This window comes from Somniosus microcephalus, chromosome 8, assembly GCF_052327205.1.
Source record: "Somniosus microcephalus isolate GS21.2 chromosome 8, FLI_Smic_1.0, whole genome shotgun sequence".
Classification (NCBI taxonomy): domain Eukaryota; kingdom Metazoa; phylum Chordata; class Chondrichthyes; order Squaliformes; family Somniosidae; genus Somniosus; species Somniosus microcephalus.
In genome coordinates, this window is record NC_140994.1 from 269,976,094 (window position 1) to 270,001,818 (window position 25,725).

The 25,725-nt window shown below is 52.4% G+C and overlaps 1 protein-coding gene across 1 annotated transcript in view; it reads left to right on the forward strand.

The window, feature by feature from the left end:
- The first annotated feature begins 5,078 nt into the window (after nucleotides 1–5,078).
- LOC147114398 (magnesium transporter NIPA2-like) overlaps nucleotides 5,079–25,725 on the forward strand; it is a 48,226-nt gene continuing 27,579 nt past the window's right edge. The window contains exons 1-3 of the mRNA XM_085996202.1: nucleotides 5,079–5,103; nucleotides 11,322–11,564; nucleotides 24,176–24,232. Coding sequence (XP_085852328.1) covers nucleotides 5,079–5,103; nucleotides 11,322–11,564; nucleotides 24,176–24,232 — 325 coding nt within the window. The remainder of the gene's footprint in view (nucleotides 5,104–11,321; nucleotides 11,565–24,175; nucleotides 24,233–25,725) is intronic.

The window sequence follows — 25,725 nt, forward strand, 5'->3', positions numbered from 1 at the left end:
TCCAGATGAGTACAGCCCCATCTTGTTTATATCCCAGAATTGCTTTGGAAAGTGTTGCTGCTGTCCCAGTGTAGGTCCCAGGAGGCGTATCCATCTTCACTCCATCTTCCACGTCAGCCTCGAACATTGAAAAATAATCACTTCCGGTTTTCTCTGCCTCCAACCCTATAGGGAGTGGGGGGCCAGCATGACAAAACCATCAGCTTGGCTCATTGGGCAGCACCCGTCCCCCCCACCTCCGAGTCAGAGATAGTGCGTTCAAACCCCACTCCAGAGACTTGAGCACAAAAGCCACTTTGACACCCCCAGTGCAGTACTGAGGGAGCGCTGCACTGTCGGAGGGGCAGTACTGAGGGAATGTCGGAGGGGCAGTACGGAGGGAGTGCTGCACTGTCGGAGGGCCAGTACTGAGGGAGCGCCGCACTGTCGGAGGGGCAGTACTGAGGGAATGTCGGAGGGGCAGTACTGAGGGAATGTCGGAGGGGCAGTACTGAGGGAGTGCTGCACTGTCGGAGGGCCAGTACTGAGGGAGCGCCGCACTGTTGGAGGGGCAGTACTGAGGGAGCTCCGCACTGTCGGAGGGACAGTACTGAGGGAATGTCGGAGGGGCAGTACTGAGGGGGTGTTGTACTGTTGGAGGGAAAGTACTGAGGGAGCGCTGCACTGTCGGAGGGGCAGTACTGAGGGAGCGTTGCACTGTTGGAGGGGCAGTACTGAGGGAATGCTGCACTGTCGGAGGGGCAGTACTGAGGAGGTGTTGTACTGTCAGAGGAGCAGTACTGAGGGAGCGCCGCACTGTCGGAGGGGCAGTACTGAGGGAGCACCGCACTGTCGGAGGGGCAGTACTGAGCGAGCGCCGCACTGTCAGAGGGGCAGTATTGAGGGTGTGCTGCACTGTCGGAGGGGCAGTACTGAGGGAGCGCTGCACTGTCGGAGGGGCAGTACTGAGGGAGCACCGCACTGTCGGAGGTACAGTACTGAGGGAGCGCCGCACTGTCGGAGGGGCAGTACTGAGGGAGCGCCACAGTGTTGGAGGGGCAGTACTGAAGGAGTGCTGCACTGTCGGAGGGGCAGTACTGAGGGAGCACTGCACTGTCGGAGGGGCAGTACTGAGGAGGTGTTGTACTATCGGAGGGGCAGTACTGAGGGAGCGCCGCACTGGCGGAGGGGCAGTACTGAGGGAGCACCGCACTGTCGGAGGGGCAGTACTGAGGGAGCGCCGCACTGTCGGAGGGGCAGTATTGAGGGTGTGCTGCACTGTCGGAGGGGCAGTACTGAGGGAGCGCTGCACTGTCGGAGGGGCAGTACTGAGGGAGCACCGCACTGTCGGAGGGACAGTACTGAGGGAGCGCCGCACTGTCGGAGGGGCAGTACTGAGGGAGCGCCACAGTGTTGGAGCGGCAGTACTGAAGGAGTGCTGCACTGTCGGAGGGGCAGTACTGAGGGAGCACTGCACTGTCGGAGGGGCAGTACAGAGGGAGCACTGCACTGTCGGAGGGGTAGTACTGAGGGAGCACTGCACTGTCGGAGGGGCAGTACAGAGGGAGCACCGCACTGTCGGAGGTGACGCCTTTTGGATAAGACATTAAACCAAGGCCCTGTCTTCCCTCTCGGGTAGATGTAAACATTCCTGCGGGACTATTGAATGAAGAGCCAAGGAGTTCCGGCCAATATTTATCCCTCAACCAACAGAAAAATATGGTGAACTGAACTATTGACCACATTGCTGTATGTGGGATCTTGCTGTGCACCCACCTGCAAAACAACAATGGTTGCGAAGTGCTTTGGGACGTCCTGAGGATGTGAAAGTCGCTTTATCATTGCAAGTCTGAGCTCGGACAGCGCAGTGAGTGCCAGTGAGTTATCTGACTAGAGGCTGGGAGAGGCGGAAGAGGTTGGTCAGCCATCAGCAGTGTGATCCTAACATAGAAACATAGAAGATAGGAGCAGGAGTAGGCCATTCGGCCCCTCGAGCCTGCTCCGCCATTCAATGAGATCATGGCTGATCATCCAAATTCAGTACCCTGTCCCTGCCTTCTCCCCATATCCCTTGATCCCTTTAGCCTTAAGAAATATATCCAACTCCTTCTTGAATATATTTAATGAACTGGCCTCCACCGCCCTCTGTGGTAGAGAATCCTGTTCCATTTTCACCCCCTGCCTTTACCCTGTCACCATCGAGTGCCGACACTGCAGCAATGTCTGGTCCTGGGCCGCATTCTGTTAGTTTATCTCAAACTGTGGTCTCACTCCTCCTCACGGCCCAGTGACCCGTGATAGACTTGTGTGTCTGAGGTCAGGACCAGGCACGTCTGTGAACTCCCCAGTGCCCAAACTCAACAACTTGCATTTATATAGCACCTTTAACATAGCAAAATGTTCCAAGGCGCTTCACAGTGTAATGATCAATAACATGTCATTCTATAGTGGACACTAGGTGGAGCAGTAGAGCTGTATATAGCTGTATGTATAAGACTACACTACCCAGCTGTATGTATATTAAGACTACATTACCCATGAGGCACTAGGCTACCCACAAGGCAGCAGTCAAGATGGAAGCCTCTACAGATACTGTACCTAGTCCACATGTGCTCAATAAAAGGTCTAGCAAAAGCTAGCTGTGTTCATAATAAGAATGTCTATTTATTAATGAACATAACACACAGGAGCGATTATCAAACAGAAATTTGAGACCTTGCCACAGTAAGAGCTAACAGGACAAAGAACAAAAGCTTGGTCAAAGAGGTAGGTTTTAAGGAACATCTTACAGGAGGAGAGAGAGGTAGAGAGGCGGAGAGGTTTCGGGAGGGAATTCCAGAGCTTGGGGCCCAGGCAGCTGAAGGCACTGCCGCCAATGGTGGAGTGATTATAATCAGGGATGCTCGAGAGGGCAGAATTAGAAGAGCGCAGAGATCTCGGGGGGTGGGGTTGTGGGGCTGGAGGAGGTTACAGAGATAGGGAGGGGGCGAGGCCACGAAGGGATTTGAAAAGGATGAGAATTTTGAAATCGAGGCGTTGTCTGACCGGGAGCCAATGTCGGTCAGCGAGCACAGGTGGTGATGGGTGAACGGGACTTGGTGCGAGTTAGGACATGGGGCAGTGAGCACAGGGGGTGATGGGTGAACGGGACTGGGTGTGAGTTAGGACACGGGGCAGTGAGCACTGGGGGTGATGGGTGAACGGGACTTGGTGTGAGTTAGGACACGGGGCAGTGAGCACAGGGGGTGATGGGTGAACGGGACTGGGTGCGAGTTAGGACACGGGGCAGCAGGGTTTTGGATGAGCACAAGTTTATGGAGGGTGGATGGGAGGCCAGGAGAGTGTTGGAATAGTCCAGTCTAGAGCTAACAGGCGTGGATGAGGGTTTCAGCAGCAGGTGAGCTGAGGCAGGGTCTGAGTCGGGCGATGTTACGGAGGTGGAAGTAGGCAGTCTTGGTGACGGGCGCGGGTATGTGGTCGGAAGCTCAGCTCGGGGTCAGGCACAACACCAAGGTTGCGAGCGGTCTGGCTCCGCTTCAGACAGTTGCCAGAGATGGAAACGGTGGCCAGGAGTTTGTGGCGAGGACCAAAGACAATGGCTTCAGTCATTCCAATATTGAGTTGGAGGAAATTTCTGCTCATCCAATACTGGTGACAAATCAGAGACAGTGGAGGGGTTGAGAGAGGTGGTGGTAAGACAGAGCTCAGTGTCACAGTTGGCCAGTTGGTTGAGTGGCCAGGGTTTGGCTGGTACCAATTCCTTATCCAGTCTAACCTTGAATGTTGACATAGTTTCCGCCTCACCCACGAATCGTGGGAGTGAATTCCACAGCCTCGCAGCTCTGTGTGTGAAGAAGTTTCTGCTGCCCTCTGTGCTAAATCAACAACAACTTGTATTTATATAGCGCCTTTAACATAGTAAAACATCCCAAGGCGCTGCACAGGAGTATTTTAAGACAAGAAATTTTCACCAAGCCACATAAGGATAAATTAGGGCAGGTGACCAAAAGCTTGGTCAAAGAGGTGGGTTTTAAGGAGCGTCTTAAAGGAGGAGAGAGAGGCGGAGAGGTTTAGGCAGTGAATTCCAGAGGTTGAGCGATTATAATCTAGGATCCTCAAGAGGGCAGAATTGGAGGAGCACTGATATCTCGGGGAGGTTGTGGGGCTGGAGGAGGTTACAGAGATAGGGAGGGGCGAGGCCCTGGAGGGATTTGAAAACAAGGATGAGAATTTTGAAATCGAGGCGCTGTTTAAATCATAGAATTACAGAATGACACAGCCCAGGAGGAGGCCATTCGGCCCATCGTGCCTGTGCCGGCTCTTTGAACGAGCTCTCCAATCAGTCCCACTCCCCCCTGCTCTTTCCCCACAGCCCTGTGAATTTTTCCCCTTCAAGTATTTATCTAATTCCCTTTTGAAAGTTACTGTTGAATCTGCTTCCACCGCCCTTTCAGGCAGCGCATTCCAGATCACAACAGCTCGCTGTGTTAATAAAAAAATCATCTCCCCTCTGGTTTTTTTGTCAATTGCCTTAAAATTCTCTTACATTTAATCTTGTATCTCTGGCCCCGTCAATTACTGAAACCAGTCAGCTTCTATCTACCCTGTCCCATCCTTTCATTATGTGAAACACTTTCTATCCTATCGCCCTGTAATTTGAGTTGTTCCAATGAAGCAGTTTTCAAGCCTTCTTCTGTATTTTTTGCTCCTCATACCAGGCCGAGCCAGAGATTTCAACTTCAGGACAAGCTCCACAGCCACCTTTCGCGCTGTTGTCTCAGTTTCACAGTTTTGGCAGAGGAAGGTTGACTTTGCCCAGGGCATGATCGAGGGAGCAAGTTGCAGAACCAGTCGAGAGAAATTTGATGCTGCGGCACCGAGTGTCAGCAGGAGGGGATCATGTTCCTTTAAGGAGGCAGATTGTGACACACCAACTAAGGGGGTGGTTCTCTGGGCAGGTGCCGGAGCAAAGCACCGACCGACCTCACACACCAGCTCCCGGAGACAAAGCCCAGGCTGCATCCAGCCCGGCTCGCCCCGTCTTATTGTTTTAATCAGAAGCTGTGCGAAGGTTTTAATCGATGCAAGAGGCCATCGTAATGGCAGAGCACAACTGCTCGGAGGGTGAGTTCAGCAAGTCACGCAAAAGCTCGTAGAAACGCGATGTCAATCTCGGGTCAGATAAGATAAGCCAGCGGTGGGGAAAGTTTGGTCAAGTTTGAGTGGGCTGGGGTGGGGTGGGGGAGTGACCTGCTGGTTACTGTCCTGGGACAGATCCTGAGTGGAGCAGACCCAGGCAGGGGGAACTCCATCTCTGCCCTTTCAAACTTCTCTTCACTGCTTTTATTGGCTTTTGCTTTTCCAGATCTTTGTTAATTGGATTTAAAGCAGTTAGTTATGTCGTTGAAATTGTCTGGGACACGCTTCCAACCGACACTTTGAGCTGCTGGAACCTTGAGGCGATCGTTCGGTCGTCCTGAACAATTTTAGCAAAACTTTTTGTTTATCTCCTGTTTGAGATCACAGATTGAACAGGAGCGGGGGGGGGGGGGGGCGGGGGTGAGATGGGGGGGTGGGGGGAGGGGTGAGATGGGGCAAGGGGGTGAGATTGGGGGGAGGGGTGAGATTGGGGGGGTGGGGGGAGGGGTGAGATTGGGGTGGGGGGAGGGGGGAGATTGGGCAGGGGGAGGGGGTGAGATTGGGCGGGTGGGGGGAGGGATGAGATTGGGCGGGGGGAGGGGGTGAGATTGGGCGGGTGGGGGAAGGGGTGAGATTGGGCGGGTGGGGGAGGGGGTGAGATTGGGTGGGGGAGGGGGTGAGATTGGGCGGGTGGGGGGAGGGATGAGATTGGGCGGGGGGGAGGGGGGGAGATTGGGCGGGTGGGGGGAGGGGGTGAGATTGGGCGGGTGGGGGGAGGGATGAGATTGGGCGGGGGGGAGATTGGGCGGGTGGGGGGAGGGGGTGAGATTGGGCGGGTGGGGGGAGGGATGAGATTGGGCGGGGGGGAGATTGGGCGGGTGGGGGGAAGGGGTGAGATTGGGCGGGTGGGGGGAGGGATGAGATTGGGCGGGGGGGGAGATTGGGCGGGTGGGGGGAGGGATGAGATTGGGCGGGTGGGGGGAGGGATGAGATTGGGCGGGGGGGGGAGATTGGGCGGGTGGGGGGAGGGGGTGAGATTGGGCGGGTGGGGGGAGGGGGGAGATTGGGCGGGTGGGGGAGGGGGTAAGATTGGGCGGGGGAGGGTCGGCCATTTAGGACTGAGATGAGGAGGAATGTCTTCACTCAGAGGGTGGTGAATCTTTGGATTTCTCTACCCCAGAGGGCTGGGGAGTCTCCGTCACTGAGTATATTCAAGGCTGAGATCGATAGATTTTTGGATATTAAGGACTTGGAGATCGGGCAGGAAGGTGGAGTTGAAGTCGAAGATCTGCCTTAATCTTATTGAATGGCAGAGTATTGTGTCCAATTCTGGGCACCGCACTTTAGGAAGGATGTGAAGGCCTTAGAGAAGGTGCAGAAAAGATTTACGAGAATGATTCCAGGGATGAGGGACTTCAGTTACGTGGAGAGACTGGAGAAGCTGGGGTTGTTCTCCTTAGAGCAGAGAAGGTTGAGAGGAGATTTGATAGAGGTGTTCAAAATCATGAGGGGTCTGGACAGAGTAGAGAGAGAGAAACTGTTCCCATTGGCGGAAGGGTCGAGAACCAGAGGACACAGATTTAAGGTGATTGGCAGAAGAGCCAAAGGCGACATGAGGAAAAACTTTTTTACGCAGTGAGTGGTTAGGATCTGGAATGCCTGCCTGAAAGGGTGGTGGAGGCAGATTCAATCACGGCTTCCAAAAGGGAATTGGATAAGTACCTGAAGGAATGAAATTCACAGGGCTCCGGGGAAAGGGTGGGGGAGTGGGACTGGCTGAAGTGCTCTTGCAGAGAGCCGGCACGGGCTCGACGGGCCGAATGGCCTCCTCCTGCTCCTATTTCTTATGCTCTTTGGTGGAGGGCTGATTGGGTGGGTGGGCGGGGTGATGTAGAGAGGCTCGGGGAGGGGTTCAGTCAAGGGCTGTGAAAAGGCAAAGCGCTAAACATCACTTTGAAGGAACATTTTAGAATAATTAAAATGAGATATGTAAACGGGACAATAAAGCTAAGAGTGCACTAACTGGATGGATTGAGCCCCTGATCAGGGCTGCGGATGGACCAGGAGAAACATTCCACTCAGGGATAAAGACAGGAATAGTAAGGATTTTTCTTGTGAACAGATCATGACTGCTCCCGGATTAACGGGCATTTCTCCTGGTTTAATGGGACTGTTCCTGGTTTAATGGGGGCTGCTCCTGGTTTAATGGGACTGTTCCTGGTTTAATGGGGACTGTTCCTGGTATAACAGGGCCTGCTCCTGGTTAAATGGGACTGTTCCTGGTTTAATGGGACTGCTCCTGGTTTAATGGGACTGTTCCTGGTTTAATGGGACTGCTCCTGGTTTAATGGGACTGTTCCTGGTTTAATGGGACTGCTCCTGGTTTAACGGGGACTGCTCCTGGTTTAATGGGACTGTTCCTAGTTTAATGGGACTGCTCCTGGTTTAACGGGGACTGTTCCTGGTTTAATGGGGACTGCTCCTGGTTTAATGGGACTGTTCCTGGTTTAATGGGACCGTTCCTGGTTTAATGGGACTGTTCCTGGTTTAATGGGGACTGCTCCTGGTTTAACGGGGCCTGCTCCTGGTTTAACGGGGCCTGCTCCTGGTTTAATGGGACTGTTCCTGGTTTAATGGGACTGTTCCTGGTTTAATGGGACTGTTCCTGGTTTAATGGGACTGTTCCTGGTTTAACGAGGACTGCTCCTGGTTTAATGGGACTGTTCCTGGTTTAATGGGACTGTTCCTGGTTTAATGCGGACTGCTCCTGGTTTAATGGGACTGCTCCTGGTTTAATGGGACTGTTCCTGGTTTAACGGGGACTGTTCCTGGTTTAATGGGACTGTTCCTGGTTTAATGGGACTGCTCCTGGTTTAATGGGGACTGTTCCTGGTTTAACGGGGGCTGCTCCTGGTTTAACGGGACTGCTCCTGGTTTAATGGGACTGTTCCTGGTTTAATGGGGACTACTCCTGGTTTAACGGGGCCTGCTCCTGGTTTAATGGGACTGTTCCTGGTTTAATGGGACTGTTCCTGGTTTAACGAGGACTGCTCCTGGTTTAATGGGACTGTTCCTGGTTTAATGGGACTGTTCCTGGTTTAACGGGGACTGCTCCTGGTTTAATGGGACTGCTCCTGGTTTAATGGGACTGTTCCTGGTTTAACGGGGACTGTTCCTGGTTTAATGGGACTGTTCCTGGTTTAATGGGACTGCTCCTGGTTTAATGGGGACTGTTCCTGGTTTAACGGGGGCTGCTCCTGGTTTAACGGGACTGCTCCTGGTTTAATGGGACTGCTCCTGGTTTAATGGGACTGTTCCTGGTTTAATGGGACTGCTCCTGGTTTAATGGGACTGTTCCTGGTTTAACGGGGACTGCTCCTGGTTTAATGGGACTGTTCCTGGTTTAATGGGACTGCTCCTGGTTTAATGGGGACTGTTCCTGGTTTAATGGGACTGCTCCTGGTTTAATGGGACTGCTCCTGGTTTAACGGGGACTGTTCCTGGTTTAATGGGACTGCTCCTGGTTTAATGGGGACTGCTCCTGGTTTAATGGGACTGTTCCTGGTTTAATGGGGACTGTTCCTGGTTTAATGGGACTGCTCCTGGTTTAATGGGACTGCTCCTGGTTTAACGGGGACTGTTCCTGGTTTAATGGGACTGCTCCTGGTTTAATGGGGACTGCTCCTGGTTTAATGGGACTGTTCCTGGTTTAATGGGACTGCTCCTGGTTTAATGGGGACTGTTCCTGGTTTAATGGGCCTGCTCCTGGTTTAATGGGACTGCTCCTGGTTTAATGGGACTGCTCCTGGTTTAATGTGACTGTTCCTGGTTTAATGGGACTGCTCCTGGTTTAATGGGACTGCACCTGGTTTAATGGGACTGTTCCTGGTTTAATGGGACTGTTCCTGGTTTAACGGGGACTGTTCCTGGTTTAATGGGACTGCTCCTGGTTTAATGGGACTGCTCCTGGTTTAATGGGACTGCTCCTGGTTTAATGGGACTGCTCCTGGTATAATGGGGACTGTTCCTGGTTTAATGGGACTGCTCCTGGTTTAATGGGGACTGCTCCTTGTTTAATGGGACTGTTCCTGGTTTAATGGGACTGCTCCTGGTTTAATGTGGACTGTTCCTGGTTTAATGGGGGCTGTTCCTGGTTTAATGGGGACTGCTCCTGGTTTAATGGGACTGCTCCTGGTTTAATGGGACTGCCCCAGTTTAATGGGATTGTTCCTGGTTTAATGGGATTGTTCCTGGTTTAATGGGACTGCTCCTGGTTTAACGGGGCCTGCTCCTGGTTTAATGGGGATTGCTCCTGGTTTAATGGGACTGCTCCTGGTTTAATGGGGACTGCTCCTGGTTTAATGGGACTGCCCCGGTTTAATGGGATTGTTCCTGGTTTAATGGGACTGCTCCTGGTTTAATGGGATTGTTCCTGGTTTAATGGGACTGCTCCTGGTTTAATGGGACTGCTCCTGGTTTAATGGGACTGTTCCTGGTTTAATGGGACTGTTCCTGGTTTAACGGGACTGTTCCTGGTTTAATGGGATTGTTCCTGGTTTAATGGGGACTGCTCCTGGTTTAATGGGACTGCTCCTGGTTTAATGGGGACTGCTCATGGATTAATGGGACTGCTCCTGGTTTAATGGACCTGCACCTGGTTTAATGGGACTGCTCCTGATTTAATGGGACTGTTCCTGGTTTAATGGGACTGCTCCTGGTTTAATGGGACTGTTCCTGGTTTAATGGGACTGCTCCTGGTTTAATGGGACTGCACCTGATTTAATGGGACTGCTCCTGGTTTAATGGACCTGCACCTGGTTTAATGGGACTGCTCCTGATTTAATGGGACTGTTCCTGGTTTAATGGGACTGCTCCTGGTTTAATGGACCTGCACCTGGTTTAATGGGACTGCTCCTGATTTAATGGGACTGTTCCTGGTTTAATGGGACTGCTCCTGATTTAATGGGACTGTTCCTGGTTTAATGGGACTGTTCCAAGTTTAATGGGACTGTTCCAAGTTTAATGGGACTGCCCCTGGTTTAGCGGGAATAGTTAGTGTAGATGGGAGCATATACTTATGAAGAGACATTGATAGGTTAAGTGTAGTGGTCAGGTACAAAAAATAATCAAAAAGGCTAATGGAATGTTAGTCTTTATAAGTGGAGGTCTAGAATATAAAGGGGCAGAAGTTTTGCAGCTACACAAAGCCCTGGTTAGACCACACCTGGAGCACTGTGTACAGTTCTGGGCACCACACCTTAGAAAGCATATATTGGCCTTGGAGGGAGTGCAGCGTAGATTCACCAGACTGATACCAGGGCTCCAAGGGTTACATTACGAGGAGAGATTGCATAAACTAGGCTTGTAGTCCCTGGAATATAGAGGGTTAAGGGGTGATTTGATTGAGGTTTTTAGGATTTTGAAAGGAATTGATGGGGTAGACAGAGAGAAACTATTTTCCACTGGTGGGGGAGTCTAGGACAAGGGGACAGAACCTTAAAATCAGAGCCCGGCCATTCAGGAGAGAAGTTAGGAAACACTTCTTCACACAAAGGGTGGTGGAAGTGTGGAACTCGCTCCCACAAGAAGCAGTCGATGCGAGCTCAACTCATAATTTCAAATCTGGGATCAATAGATTTTTGATAGCCCAGGGTGTTAAGGGATATGGAGCCAAGGGGGGTGGATGGAGTTAAGACACAGATCAGCCGTGCTCACATTGAATGGCGGAACCGGCTCGAGGGGCCGAATGGCCTCCTCCTGTTCCTATGACTGCTCCTGGTTTAACGGATCTGAGGAATGAATAGATAGAAAGACTCGCATTTCTACAGCGCCCTTCATGACCTCAGGACGTCCCAAAGCGCTTCACAGCCAATGAAGTACTTTTGCAGTGTAGTCACTGTTGTAATGTAGGAAACACGGCAACCAATTTGCACACAGCATGATCCCACAAACCGCATTATGATAAATGACCAGAGATTGGATGAGAACAGGATTCAGCTGTGATGCCTTGCAGAGTCCAACAGACACAATCACAGAAGTGAAGAGTGGCCCAAATGTTGAGGGAGCCTGCGCCCGCGGAACCCAGGGGAGGAGGGACAAGATTAGGCTGGGGGGGAGCGGAAGAAATTCTTCAAATAAGGAAGAGGTGTGAAAGAAACCCTTTCCGATTCGGCTTTCTAAACCATGCTCTGATCTCCCGGCAGGTTCGTACGTGACACTAGTGTGCCCTTCGACTTCTTGTGAGGCCTTGTGCCAGATTGTCCATGTGAAGGACCTTGACAGCTCTCCCCTGAATGCGTCTTTGGCGCTGGATCCACCGGGGAGATCTCCCGACTTTTATATCGGCCTGGCTTTGGCCATCTTCTCCAGCTTCCTCATCGGGAGCAGTGTCGTCCTGAAGAAGAAGGGGCTGCTGCGACTGGCTCAAGTAGGCGGCACTAGAGCAGGTAAGGGGTTTGCCTCAGTTCCGCCCCACCCCAGGACTGATCGGGAAGGCACGCGGCTCTGAAGTAACTGTGTCACTTTGGTTAACGGGGTAATTACCCCTTCAATCGGCCACAGAATCGTGCAGGCTTGTCCAGTGGTTTTCTGGGCCGCAGTAGGGTTAGGTTTGTTGAGGCCATAAAAGAACTTGCATTTCTATAGCGCCTTTCACTACCTCAGGATGCCCCGAAGCGCTTCACAGCCAATGAAGTCGTTTTTGAAGTGTAGTCACTGTTGTAATGTGGGAAACGCGGCAGCCAATTATGTACAGCAAGTTCCCACAAATAGCAATGTGATAATGACCAGATAATCTGTTTTTTAGTGATGTTGGTTGAGGGATAAATACTGGTCAGGACACCGAGGAGAACTCTCCCTGCTCTTCTTTGAAATAGTGTAATGGGATCTTTTACATCCACCTGAGAGGGCACACGGGACCTCAGTATAACAACACATTTGAAAGATACCACCGCCAACAGTGCAGTGCTCCCTCAGTACTGCCCCTCCAACAGTGCAGCACTCCCTCAGTACTGCCCCTCCAACAGTGCAGCACTCCCTCAGTACTGCCCCTCTAACAGTGCAGCACTCACTCAGTACTGCCCCTCCAACAGTGCAGCACTCCCTCAGTACTGCCCCTCCAACAGTGCAGTGCTCCCTCAGTACTGCCCCTCCAACAGTGCAGCACTCCCTCAGTACTGCCCCTCCAACAGTGCAGCACTCCCTCAGTACTGCCCCTCCAACGGTGCAACGCTCACTCAGTACTGCCCCTCTGACAGTGCAGCGCTCTCAGTACTGCCCCTCCGACAGTGCAGCACTCCCTCAGTACTGCCCCTCCGACAGTGCAGCGCTCCCTCAGTACTGCCCCTCCGACAGTGCAGCGCTCCCTCAGTACTGCCCCTCCGACAGTGCAGCGCTCCCTCAGTACTGACCCTCCGACAGTGCAGCACTCCCTCAGTACTGCCCCTCCAACAGTGCAACGCTCCCTCAGTACTGCCCCTCCGACAGTGCAGCGCTCCCTCAGTACTGGATGATGTGCCTCAATAATCCCGAGACTCGATATTAGCGAAACAAAACAAGGCTTTTATTAACTTAGAAGATAACACGCAGTGGAGAGAGGTATCTTCCCTGGAGGTCTGCAGTACTGGCTGTGAGGCCAGACTGAGCTGGCTTACATAGAGGCCAGGTATGGGCGGAGCCCTACACACAACACATTCCATACATTCCAATACACAATACAATGGTGAGGAGAAACCTGAAACCAACCACAATCACAGGCAATACAATGGTAAGGGGGAACCTGAAACCAACCACAGTCACAGGCAGTGATGAATGGAATATTTCATCACATTCACCCCTTCTATAGATTTAGTCTGTTCGGGGGTTTGGTGGTCCTCTGCGACCGACGTGGCTGTTGTGGTGTCGCGGGTGTCGGCTGGGTGTCCCCGGTGGCCTCCTGGGTCTCTGCCGGAGGTGCCACCAGGGTTGTTGAAGGGGTAGTTGGTGGGGGTGCCGTTGGTCGATGTTCTTCCGGGGGTGATGAAAGAGTAGTGGGTGGGTAAGAGTTGCTGTGGTCGTTGTTGCTGCTATTGCCGTGGTTGTTGTCGTTACCGGCTGGGGCGACGTCTTTTATTGACACGGTGTCCTCCCTTCCGTCGGCGTGCCGGACATACGCGTATTGGGGGTTGGCGTGGAGTAGGTGCACTGGCTCCACGAGAGGGTCCGTCTTATGGCCCCTCACATGCCTTCGCACGAATACCGGACCCGGGGTGGAGAGCCATGACGGCATGGATACGCCTGAGGTGGATTTCCGGGGGAAGCTAAACATTCGTTCATGAGGCGTGGCATTAGTGGCAGTACACAATAGCGACCGTATCGAATGGAGCACATCTGAGAGGACTTCCTGCCAGCGGGAGATAGGGAGGCCCTTGGTCCTTAGAGCTAGAGTGACTGCTTTCCATACTGTCCCGTTCTCTCGCTCCACTTGACCGTTACCCCGGGGGTTGTAGCTGGTGGTACGGCTCGTGGCGATACCCCTGGACAGCATGTACTGGCGTAGCTCTTCACTCATGAAGGACGCCCCCCTATCCGTGTGGATGTAGCTCGGCATACCGAACAGGCAGAACAGGCTGTTGAGGCATTTAATGACCGTGGCGCTAGTCATGTCTGGGCAGGGGAAGGCGAATGGGAACCGGGAGTATTCGTCCACAATGTTCAGGAAGTAAACATTGCGGTCGACGGACGGGAGGGGGCCCTTGAAATCTAAGCTGAGCCGCTCAAAGGGCCGTGTAGCTTTGATTAAGTGGGCTCTATCAGGGTGGTAGAACCGAGGCTTGCACTCAGCGCAAGTGCGGCAGTTCCTGGTCAGAGACCGAACTTCCTCAATCGAATAGGGTAAGTTGCGGGACTTTATGAAGTGGAACAGCCGCGTGACCCCTGGGTGGCAGAGGTCGTTGTGGAGGATCTGTAGCCGATCCCCGGTGGCGCTGGCACACATCCCTCGTGAGAGGGCATCTGGGGATTCGTTAAGGGCCCCTGGCCGGTAAATGATGTCATACTCGAAGGTGGAGAGCTCGATCCGCCACCTAAGAATCTTATCATTTTTGATCTTCCCCCTCTGTTTATTATTGAACATAAACGCTACCGACCGCTGGTCGGTAAGTAGGGTGAAGCGTTTGCCGGCTAGGTAGTGGCGCCAGTGGCGCACTGCCTCCACGATGGCTTGGGCCTCCTTTTCCACGGAGGAGTGTCTGATCTCGGGCCCTTGGAGGGTCCTCGAGAAGAAAGCTACGGGCCGCCCCGCCTGGTTGAGGGTGGCCGCCAAGGCAAAGTCAGACGCATCACTTTCCACTTGAAATGGAGTGTTCTCGTCCACTGCCTGTAGCGTGGCCCGCTCAATATCCTGCTTAATGCTTTTGAAGGCGGCGTGGGCCTCAGCAGAGAGCGGAAAAGAGGATGCTTTCAAGAGGGGGCGGGCTTTGTCGGAGTAGTTGGGGACCCATTGGGAATAATAAGAAAATAACCCCAGGCACCTTTTCAGGGCTTTGGGAGTGTTGGGCAGGGGCAGCTCCCGTAGGGGGCGCAATCGGTCGGGGTCTGGTCCGATTTCCCCATTCTCCACCACGCTGCCTAGTATGCAGAGGCGCGTGGTGTTGAAAACGCACTTGTCCTCGTTGTAGGTGAGGTTGAGTTTTTGTGCAGTTTTCAGGAACCTCTCGAGGTTCGAGTCGTGATCCTGCTGGTTGTGACCGCAGATGGTGACGTTGTCGAGGTAGGGGAAGGTTGCCTGCAAGTGGTGGTCATCGACCATGCGATCCATCTCCCTCTGGAAGACCGAGACCCCATTCGTCACCCCAAAGGGGACTCTGAGGAATTGGTAGAGGCGTCCGTTCGCCTCGAAGGCGGTGTACGGGCAGTCCTCTGGTCTGATAGGGAGCTGGTGGTACGCTGACTTGAGGTCGATGGTGGAGAACACCCGGTATTGGGCGATTTGGTTCACCATTTCTGATATGCGGGGTAGCGGGTAGGCGTCTAGTTGGGTGTACCTGTTGATCGTTTGGCTATAGTCGATCACCATCCGTTTCTTCTCGCTACCCCTTACCACCACCACTTGGGCGCGCCACGGGCTATTGCTGCATTCAATAATGCGCTCTTTCAGGAGCCTGTCTACCTCGGTTGCGATAAACCGCCTGTCCTCCCAGCTGTACCTCCTGCTTTTGGTCGCTATTGGCCGGCAGTTAGGGGTAAGGTTCGCGAATAGCGAAGGCGGCTTTACCTTCAGGGTAGCCAGGCCGCACACTGTGAGGGGCGGCTGGGACCCACCGTACTTGAGCGTGATGCTTTGGTGGTTGCACTGGAAATCCAGGCCCAAGATCATGCTCGCGCATAGATTCTTCATGATTAATACTTTAAAATTATCGTATACAGTCCCGTTAACGGACAATTGTACCATGCAGTAACCCAGAATGGTCGATGTCTGGGTTTTATCAGCCATAGAGATGGTACCCCGAGTAGGGACCACCTTTAGGGAGAGTTGTCATGCCAGTTCCGGGTGGATAAAACTCTCCGTGCTTCCACTGTCAATTAAACATTTAACCCCGCACCCGTTTACCTTGATGTCCACCATTGATTTGGATAGCGGGTGGGGCCTGGTCTGGTCCACTGTGACCGATGCCACTGTAGGGCCCTGATCGAGACAAGATGGCGTCCGCGCTGTCTGCTCACAAGATGGCGGACCCCACGAGGTCGGGCAAGATGGCGTCCAAGATGGCCGCTCCCACGGCGCACACGCGGCGGTGGCGGGTTTTGGTTTTCCAGCGGGGTTCCCTCTGCACACCTTCCCAAAGTGCCCCTTCTTACCGCACTTAAAGCAGGTGGTGCCTTTCGCCGGGCACAGGTTTCTGGTGTGCTTTGGCTGCCCGCAGAAGTAGCAGTTGGGTCCCCGACGCGTCGCGGCTGTCGTAGGGCTTCTGGGGGGAGAGCAGGGCCCCGACGGTGTCGGGCTGCCGGGCGGGGAAGATGCCTTCCAAGATGGCGGCGCCCTTGGTGCACACGTGGTGGCGTGGACGGCGCGGGCTGAAGAGTAGGCGTCCGAGTTTCTCTGGGCCACATCCAGGGATCGCGCGGTGTCCGCAGCCTGTTTCAGGTCCAATCCCGTTTTTTCCAGCAGTCTTTGCCGGATGTAAGTGGAGCTGAGGCCTGTGATAAAGGCATCGCGAACAAGCTCGTCGGTGTACTCTGCGGCTTTTACATCTCGGCACTTGCAGTCTTTGCCAAGCATTTTCAGGGTGCCTAGGAACTCCTCCACCGATTCCCCAGGTTGCTGTGCGCGAGTGGCGAGCAGATGCCTAGCATACACCTCATTCGTAGGCTGCTGGTAATGCGCCTTTAAGATGTCGCAGGCGGCCAGGTACGTGTCGACATCTTGGATGAGGGGGTAAACCCGATGGCTTACCCAATTCCGCAGAATTCCGAGTTTCATACTCGCAGCGTCCGTAGCGTCTTTGACGGCTGCGGAATTGTCCAGGAAGAATTCCATACACATAAACCAGTGTCCGAAGCGTGCTGATGCGTCCGGAGCATGCTGATCCAAATCCAAACGTTCGGGTTTCAGGAGTTGATCCATTGTGTTGAAAAATAAGTTAATAAAATTGATGTGCCTCAATAATCCCGAGACTCGATATTAGCGAAACAAAACAAGGCTTTTATTAACTTAGAAGATAACACGCAGTGGAGAGAGGTATCTTCCCTGGAGGTCTGCAGTACTGGCTGTGAGGCCAGACTGAGCTGGCTTACATAGAGGCCAGGTATGGGCGGAGCCCTACACACAACACATTCCATACATTCCAATACACAATACAATGGTGAGGAGAAACCTGAAACCAACCACAGTCACAGGCAATACAATGGTAAGGGGGAACCTGAAACCAACCACAGTCACAGGCAGTGATGAATGGAATATTTCATCACACTGGACTGGTCTGTCAGCCTGGATTTTGGGCTCAAATTTCTCAAGGGTTACTTTCAGTAATGCTATCCCGCGATGAGTGATGAGAGGCTGGTCTGTTCGCAAGATGATCACCTTCAACTCCCTCCACTGCTGCCCCCCCTCCCCCGACACTATTCAATCATGTTCCTGTGGAGGCTGGACACAGCTCAGTCAGTGAGGGACCAGCCCTGAATCCCAGCTCAGTCAGTGAGGGACCGGCCCTGAATTCCAGCTCAGTCACTGAGGGACCAGCACTGAATCCCAGCTCAGTCAGTGAGGGACCAGCCCTGAATCCCAGCTCAGTCACTGAGGGACCAGCACTGAATCCTAGCTCAGTCAGTGAGGGACCTGCACTAAATCCCAGCTCAGTCAGTGAGGGACCGGCCCTGAATTCCAGCTCAGTCACTGAGGGACCAGCCCTGAATCCCAGCTCAGTCAGTGAGGGACCAGCCCTGAATCCCAGCTCAGTCAGTGAGGGACCAGCCCTGAATCCCAGCTCAGTCAGTGAGGGACCAGCCCTGAATCCCAGCTCAGTCAGTAAGGGACCAGCCCTGAATCCCAGCTCAGTCACTGAGGGACCAACCCTGAATCCCAGCTCAGTCAGTGAGGGACCTGCAGTGAATCCCAGCTCAGTCAGTGAGGATCCAGCACTGTATCATTGGTGCTGTAGATTTACCAGTAACAGACGTGACTGTGAATTTAAAATTCTCACCATTGTTTTCCAATCCCTCCGTGGCCTCGCCCCTCCCGATCTCTTTAACCTCCTCAAGTCCTAAACCTCCCCGAGATCTCTGCGCTCCTCTAATTCTGCCCTCTTGAGTATCCCCGATTTTAAACGCTCCGCCATTGGCGGCCGTGCCTTCAGCTGCCTGGGCCCTAAGCTCTGGAATTCCCTCCCTAAACCTCTCCGCCTCTCTCTCCTTTAAGACAATCTTTAAAATCTACCTCTTTGACCAAGCTTTTGGTCACCTGTCCTAATATCTCCTTATGTGGCTCGGTGTCAAATTTTGTTTGATAATCACTCCTGTGAAGCACCTTGGGATGTTTTACTAGGTTAAAGGCGCTATATAAATGCAAGTTGTTGCTTTTGAAGGGGGAAAACGATGGTTGATCCCGAGGGGCTCTCTTAAGAACATAAGAATTAGGTTCTGGGCTTTGATCGATGGTGGACAACCAATGCCCACGCTGAAGATGCAGGTGCAGTGGGAGCTTTGATACTCTGCCCATGGACATAAGAATTAGGAGCAGGAGTCGGCCATTCGGCCCCTCGAGCCTGCTCCGCCATTCAATGAGATCATGGCTGATCTTCTACCTCATCTCCACTTTCCCGCCCGATCCCCATATCCCTTGATTCACCTAGAGTCCAAAAGTCTTTCTCAGCCTTGAATATACTCAACGACTGAGCCTCCACAGCCCTCTGGGGTAGAGAATTCCAAAGATTCACCACCCTCTGAGTGAAGAAATTCATCCTTGTTTCAGCCTTAAAAGGCCGACCCTTTATCCTGAGACTGTGACCCCTGGTTCTAGACTCTCCAACAATGGGAAACAATCTCAGCATCATTCCAATCAATCCCCCTCAGAATCTTAGATGTTTCAATAAGATCACACCTCATTCTCCTAAACTCCAGAGAGTATCGGCCCATTCTACACAATCTCTCATCATTGGACAGCCCTCTCATCCCAGGAATCAATCTAGTGAACCTTCGTTGCACCGCCTCCAAGGAGACCAAACCTGTGCCCAGTACTCCAGGTGTGGTCTCACCAAGGCCCTGTACAATTGGAGCAAGACTTCCTCACTCTTGTACTAACACCCTAGTAATAAAGGTCAACATGCCATTTGTCTGCCTTATTGCTTGCTATACCGGCATGCTAACTTTCTGGCCTAGAAATTGGCCTGAGGCGCCCAAGCGGCGCAAAGTTCGCCTGGGCGCTGGAATTTGCGCCGTGATCGCCGCATTAGCGATCGCCGCAAATTCAGTTGAAGTGCCCCTAGAGGGAGACGGGGCGCGGCTCGAGGCGCTCCGCGTCCCTCTTAGGGCGCTGAAAGTGAATTTCGCAGCGCTACGTGCCGCAGCGCCACATGCTGCGGCACGGCACGCTGCGGTACTGCAGGCCTTCCTCCCACTGTTAAGGGGGAGGGGCCTGCAACAGCGCGATCCCCGATCGCGAGTGCTGGCAAAAGAGCCCGGCACCGAGGAGAAGTGCCGGGCTCTCGGGAAACAGCCGGCAATGCCGCGGGGGGAGAACAGGAGGCCGGGGACGGAGGTGCTGGCAGGCGGCCGCCGAAAAAGCGGCCGCCCCGCACCTCCACCTTAACTTGCACCTCTGCCGGCGCAGCAAGGCCCCGTGAACCGGGCGCAGGTAGCGAACGGCGCTACAGCGGCGTTCACTACCAAATATCGCGATCGGGGCGCGAATGGGGCGCTGCGCACACCGATGACGTCATCGGTGGCGGCGCAGCGCAAAAGGCTAACGCCACCATTAGCGCCCCTGCTGAATATCGCCACTGACTGCCTCTTTAGGCGCTAACAGGTGGCGCTACTCACCCAATTTCTCCCCCTCTGTGTTTCCTGTACGAGGACACCCAAATCTCTCTGAACAGCAACATTTGAAAGTTTCTCACCATTTAAAAAGTATTCTGTTTTTCTATTTTTCCTACCAAAGTGAATAACCTCACATTTCCCCACATTATACTCCATCTGCCACCTTACTGCCCCCTCACTCAGTCTATCTATATCCCTTTGCAGACTCTTTGGGGCAAAAATTCGGTAGCGCCCCATTATTGGCATTGCGTAAAGTTTAGCGCCTGGCGCTAATTATCGCCTCCGACAGCAAACTTGGCTTTTATCGCCCCTGGAGGTGATTGGAGCGCTAAATCAGGCGCTACACACTTCTCTTAAGGCGCTAAGGCCGAGGAGCGAGGCGCTGGCGAAGCTCATGTGATGTCAGTCAACAATGGAACACAGACACACTGGCACCATCCAATTCTTAAAGGGGAGTTCTGAAGAATGGTCATCGACCTGAAACATTAAAGGGGTAAAATTCAGTAACGCCGCGTTTGGGGCGCCATTATCAGCCGTGCGCAAAGTTTAGCGCCTGGTGCTAATTATTGCCTCCGACAGCAAACTTGGCTTTTATCGCCCCTGGAGGTGATTGGAGCGCTCAATCAGGCGCTACACACCTGTCTTAAGGTGCTAAGGCCGAGGACGCTACCTCAGAGCGCTGGCGAAGCTCATGTGATGTCAGTCAGCAATGGAACACAGACACACTGGCACCGGGCAATTCTTAAAGGGGAGTTCTGACGAATGGTCATCGACCTGAAACGTTAACTCTGTTTCTCTCTTCACAGATGCTGCTTGACCTGCTGAGTTTCTCCAGCATTTTCTGTTTTTATCTTAAAGGGGAGGGTTTATCTTGGTCTCTATCCACATCCTGTTCATTGCAGCCTTGAATCTCGGCCTGGAGAGACCTGTACATCAAATTTGCTGGAAAGAACAATGGAGAGGCCCAGGGGAAGAGCTCAGAGTGCAGCCCCCATAGTCTCTTCTAAATCAATACAAGGAAGGGCAAATCAAAATGAACCTGCAAAGTGCTGCTCAGTACCCAAAACTCCTTCACACAGCATTGAATCTCTCCAGAAGTCTCTCTCTCTCTCTCAGAATGTGTGGTGCAAAAATGTCACCAACAAAAAAAGGCAGGAAGCGGTCGCCTTTAAATAGCGCTCCCCCAGTCCCTTCCTGACTGCAAAACACTCCCCTCAACCTGTCGTTGCTAGCGGCAGGCGGTAAGGCAGGGGGCGCCACTCAATATCCGGTCCGGGGCGCTAATGGGGCGTTGCGCACTCGACTGACGTCATGATCTGCCGGCGCAGGAGATCGTGACGGTAGTGTTTAGCGCCGCCGCAAAATGTCCGGTCAATTTCGCGAGAGGCGCAGATATCACCGCGCCCGGGCGCTAGTTGCTTTGCGCCCCACTTAGCGTCCTCTTAAAGCGCTAATGGGTGGTGCTACCAACTGAATTTTTCCCCCTTTCTGTTCTCCTCACAGCTTAATTTCCCACCTAGCTTTGTATCGTCAGCAAACTTGGATACATTACACTCTGTCCCTTCATCTAAGTCATTAATATAGATTGTAAATAGCTGAGGCCCAAGCACTGATCCTTGCAGCACCCCACTAGTTACATCGTGCCAATCTGAAAATGACCTGTTTATCCCTACTCTCTGCTTTCTGTCCGTTAACCAATCCTCTATCCATGCTAATACATTACCTCCAATCCCATGAGCCCTTATCTTGTGTAACAACCTTTTATGTGGCACCTTATTGAATGCCTTTTGGAAATCCAAATACACTACCATATCAAGAAACAGCTGAGCGCACTGGATACAGCAAAGGCTATGGGCCCTGACAACATCCTGGCTATCGTGCTGAAGACTTGTGCTCCAGAACTAGCCGCACCTCTAGCCAAGCTGTTCCAGTACAGCTACAACACTGGCATCTATCTGACAATGTGGAAAACTGCCCAGGTATGTCCTGTCCACAAAGAGCGGGACAAATCCAACCCGGCCAATTACCGCCCCATCAGTCTACTCTCAATCATCAGCAAAGTGATGGAAGGTGCCATCGACAGTGCTATCAAGCGGCACTTACTCACCAATAACCTGCTCACTGATGCTCAGTTTGGGTTCCGCCAAGACCACGCGGCTCCATAACTCATTGCAGCCTTGATCCAAACATGGACAAAGGAGCTGAATTCCAGTGGAGTTATATCTAGCACAAAGGAAGATGGTTGTGGTGGTTGAAGGTCAATCATCACAGCCCCAGGATATCGCTGCAGTGTCCTAGGCCCAACCATCTTCAGCTGCTTCATCAATGACCTTCCCTCCAACATAAGGTCAGAAATGGGGATGTTCGCTGATGATTGCACAGTGTTCAGCGCCATTCACAACTCCTCAGATAATGAAGCAGTCCATGCCCACATGCAACAAGACCTGGACGACGTTCAGGCTTGGGCTGATAAGTGGCAGGTAACATTCGCGCCACAGAAGTGCCAGGCAATGACTTCAACAAGCGAGAGTCGAATCACCTCCCCATGACATTCAACGGCATTACCATCGCCGAATTCCCCACCATCAACATCCTGGGGGTCACCATTGATCAGAAACTTAACTGGAGCCACATAAATACTGTGGCAACAAGAGCAGGTCAGAGGCTGGGTATTGTGCGGCGAGTGTCTCACCTCCTGACTCCCCAAAGCCTTTCCACCATCTACAAGGCACAAGTAAGGAGTGTGATGGAATACTCTCCACTTGCCTGGATAAGTGCAGCTCCAACAACACTCAAGAAGCTCGACACCATCCAGGACAAAGCAGCCCGCTTGATTGGCACCCCATCCACCACCTTAAACATTCACTCCCTCCACCACCGGCGTACCGTGGCTGCAGTGTGTACCATCTACAAGATGCACTGCAGCAACTCGTCAAGGCTTCTTCGGCAGCACCTCCCAAACCCGCGACCTCTTCCACCTAAAAGGACAAGGGCAGCAGGCGCATGAGAACACCACCACCTCCAAGTTCCCCTCCAAGTCACACACCATCCTGACTTGGAAATATATCGCCGATCCTTCATCGTCGCTGGGTCAAAATCCTGGAACTCCCTCCCTAACAGCACTGTGGGAGCACCTTCACCACACGGACTGCAGCGGTTCAAGAAGGCGGCTCACCACCACCTGCTCAAGGGCAATTAGGGATGGGCAATAAATGCCGGCCTTGCCAGCGAAGCCCACATCCCACAAACAAATTTTTAAAAAACGACATCCATTGGTTCCTCTTTATCTACCCTGCTAGATACATCTTCAAAAACTCTAATAAATTTGTCAAACATGATTTCCCTTTCATAAAACCATGTTGACTCTGCCTAACCATATTATGATTTTCTAAGTGCCCTGATACCACTTCCTCAACAATGGATTCCAGCATTTTCCCGATGACTGATGTCAGGCTAACTGGCCTGTAGTTCCCTGTTTTCTCTCTCCCTCCTTTCTTGAATAGGTGGGTTACATTAGCTACCTTCCAATCCATTGGGACCTTTCCAGAATCTATGGAATTTTGGAAGATCACAACCAATGTATCCACTATCTCCGCAGCCACCTCTTTTAGAACCCTAGGATGTAGTCCACCAGGTCCAGGGGATTTGTCGTCTTTTAGTCCCATTTGTTTCCCAAGTACTTTTTCTCTACTGATATTAATTACTTTTAGTTCCTCACTCTCATTAACCCCTTGGTTCCCCACTATTTTTGGTATACATTTGTGTCTTCAACTGTATACCCGGAGGTTTTGTCACATGACCTTCTGCCTCCGAACGCCCCGCCCCCACACTCCCGCCATTGGTCATCCTCCCGGTGCCGCGCCCCGCCTCCCCACGGCCAATCGTCATGCGAACAGACTCTTCATTACCCGACTGGATGGCGCTTCACGGTCAGTCAGACAGTCCTTTCCCCAATCTAATACTTCTATAACTAATGAACAAAAATGTTCATAGGAAATTTACAAAAACACCTATTTGTTTAACGCCCCTGTGATTTCTCTCCCGGGGGTTGCTTGCAGCAGTGTCCTGGAGGTTAATCTGTAATTCCTGGAGACGCCAGGACTATCCTGGAGGGTTCATAGAATGATAAAGCACAGCAGGAGGCCATTCGGCCCATTGCAGGCAAACCCCTGGCTGTTGTTTCCTGAAAAAAGAAAGAATTTGCATTTCTATAGCGCCTTTCATGACTTCAGGACGTCCCAAAGTGCTTTACAGCCAATGAAGTATTTTTGAAGTGAGGTCACTGTTGCAATGTAGGAAACACGGCAGCCAATTTGCGCACAGCAAGCTCCCACAAACAGCAATGTGATAATGACCAGATAATCTGTTTTAGTGATGTCGATTGAGGGATCAATATTGGCCAGAATCTCGGGCCAAAGATTCTTCCCTCGATGTGCGCACACAGCCCCGGGCTCTCTCTTTAGATACACTTTTCTCAGCTGCAGGATGCCGCAGTTGTGTAAACACTGTGCTGTGACTTTGTGTTTCTCCTTGTTGTTGTCTGCTCCAGGGGACGGTGGCCATGGTTACCTGAAGGACTGGATGTGGTGGGCCGGCCTTCTAACAAGTAAGTAACGAACCTAGGGAACGGGTGAATGCTGCTGCCAGTGTTTGCTGAAATAAGAGAAGGCCACATTCTGTTAGTGAACAACATGTCCCAATGAGTAATCAGGAGGCTCAACGAGCCGCTAAATTTACCATTCCACCGATTCTTATGTATTTTTATCCAAACGTAAACGGGTGCAAAGCGTTTTATATAACATTTTCATGCTCTAATTTGACTTAACAGGAGATCTGATAGAAGGTCTTTCAAATTCTGAAGCGGTTCAATAAGTTGAATGTGCAGAAACTGTTTCCACTTGTGGGTGAGTCCACAACAAAGGTGACATCAATATCAGACAGTCATTCTCATCGTTCCCCCTAAGCTGCGTGGCCTCGGGGCTACGCAGTGATCGGGAGGTCCCGCGCAGGCCATGCACCAGCTGCAACGCTGGAAAAGGTACTGCACCTGCGCATTGCGCTGCAAATGTGAAGGGACCGCGAACCTAAAATAAAAATTAGAGGGAACATTGGTCACTTAACAGATCAAATAAAGCATTTGGAGGAATTTCTTGACATAGAGTGGGGTGAGAATATGGAATTCACTGCCGCAAGGAGTCGCTGAAGCAGAGAGCGTTGATGCATTTAAGGGGAGGCTTGATGCATGCATGAGGGAGAGGGGAATAGAGGGGTACGGGCTGGGTGGTGGGGGGGGCAGGGGTAATTAGAGTGGGAGGAGGCTCGTGTGGAGAATAAACACCGGCGCAGACCCATTGGGCCTATTGGCCTGGTTCTTGGTTTGTATTCCATTGGCCAGAAACTTAACTGGACCAGCCACATAAATACTGTGGCAACAAGAGCAGGTCAGAGGCTGGGTATTCTGCAGCGAGTGTCTCACCTCCTGACTCCCCAAAGCCTTTCCACCATCTACAAGGCACAAGTCAGGAGTGTGATGGAATACTCTCCACTTGCCTGGATAAGTGCAGCTCCAACAACACTCAAGAAGCTCAACACCATCCAGGACAAAGCAGCCCGCTTGATTGGCACCCCATCCACCACCTTAAACATCCACTCCCTCCACCGCTGGCGTACCGTGGCTGCAGTGTGTACCATCTACAAGATGCACTGCAGCAACTCGCCAAGGATTCTTCGGCAGCACCTCCCAAACCCGCGACCTCTTCCACCTAGAAGGACAAGGGCAGCAGGCGCATGGGAACACCACCACCTCCAAGTTCCCCTCCAAGTCACACACCATCCTGACTTGGAAATATATCGGCCGATCCTTCATCGTCGCTGGGTTACAATCCTGGAACTCCCTCCCTAACAGCACTGTGGCAGCACCATCACCACACGGACTGCAGCGGTTCAAGAAGGCGGCTCACCACCACCTTCTCAAGGGCAACTAGGGATGGACAATAAATGCTGGCCTTGCCAGCGACGCCCACATCCCATAAAATATTTTTTTTTTTAATTCCCTTGAGTTTAGAAGATTGAAGGGTAATCTGATCATAGAAACATAGA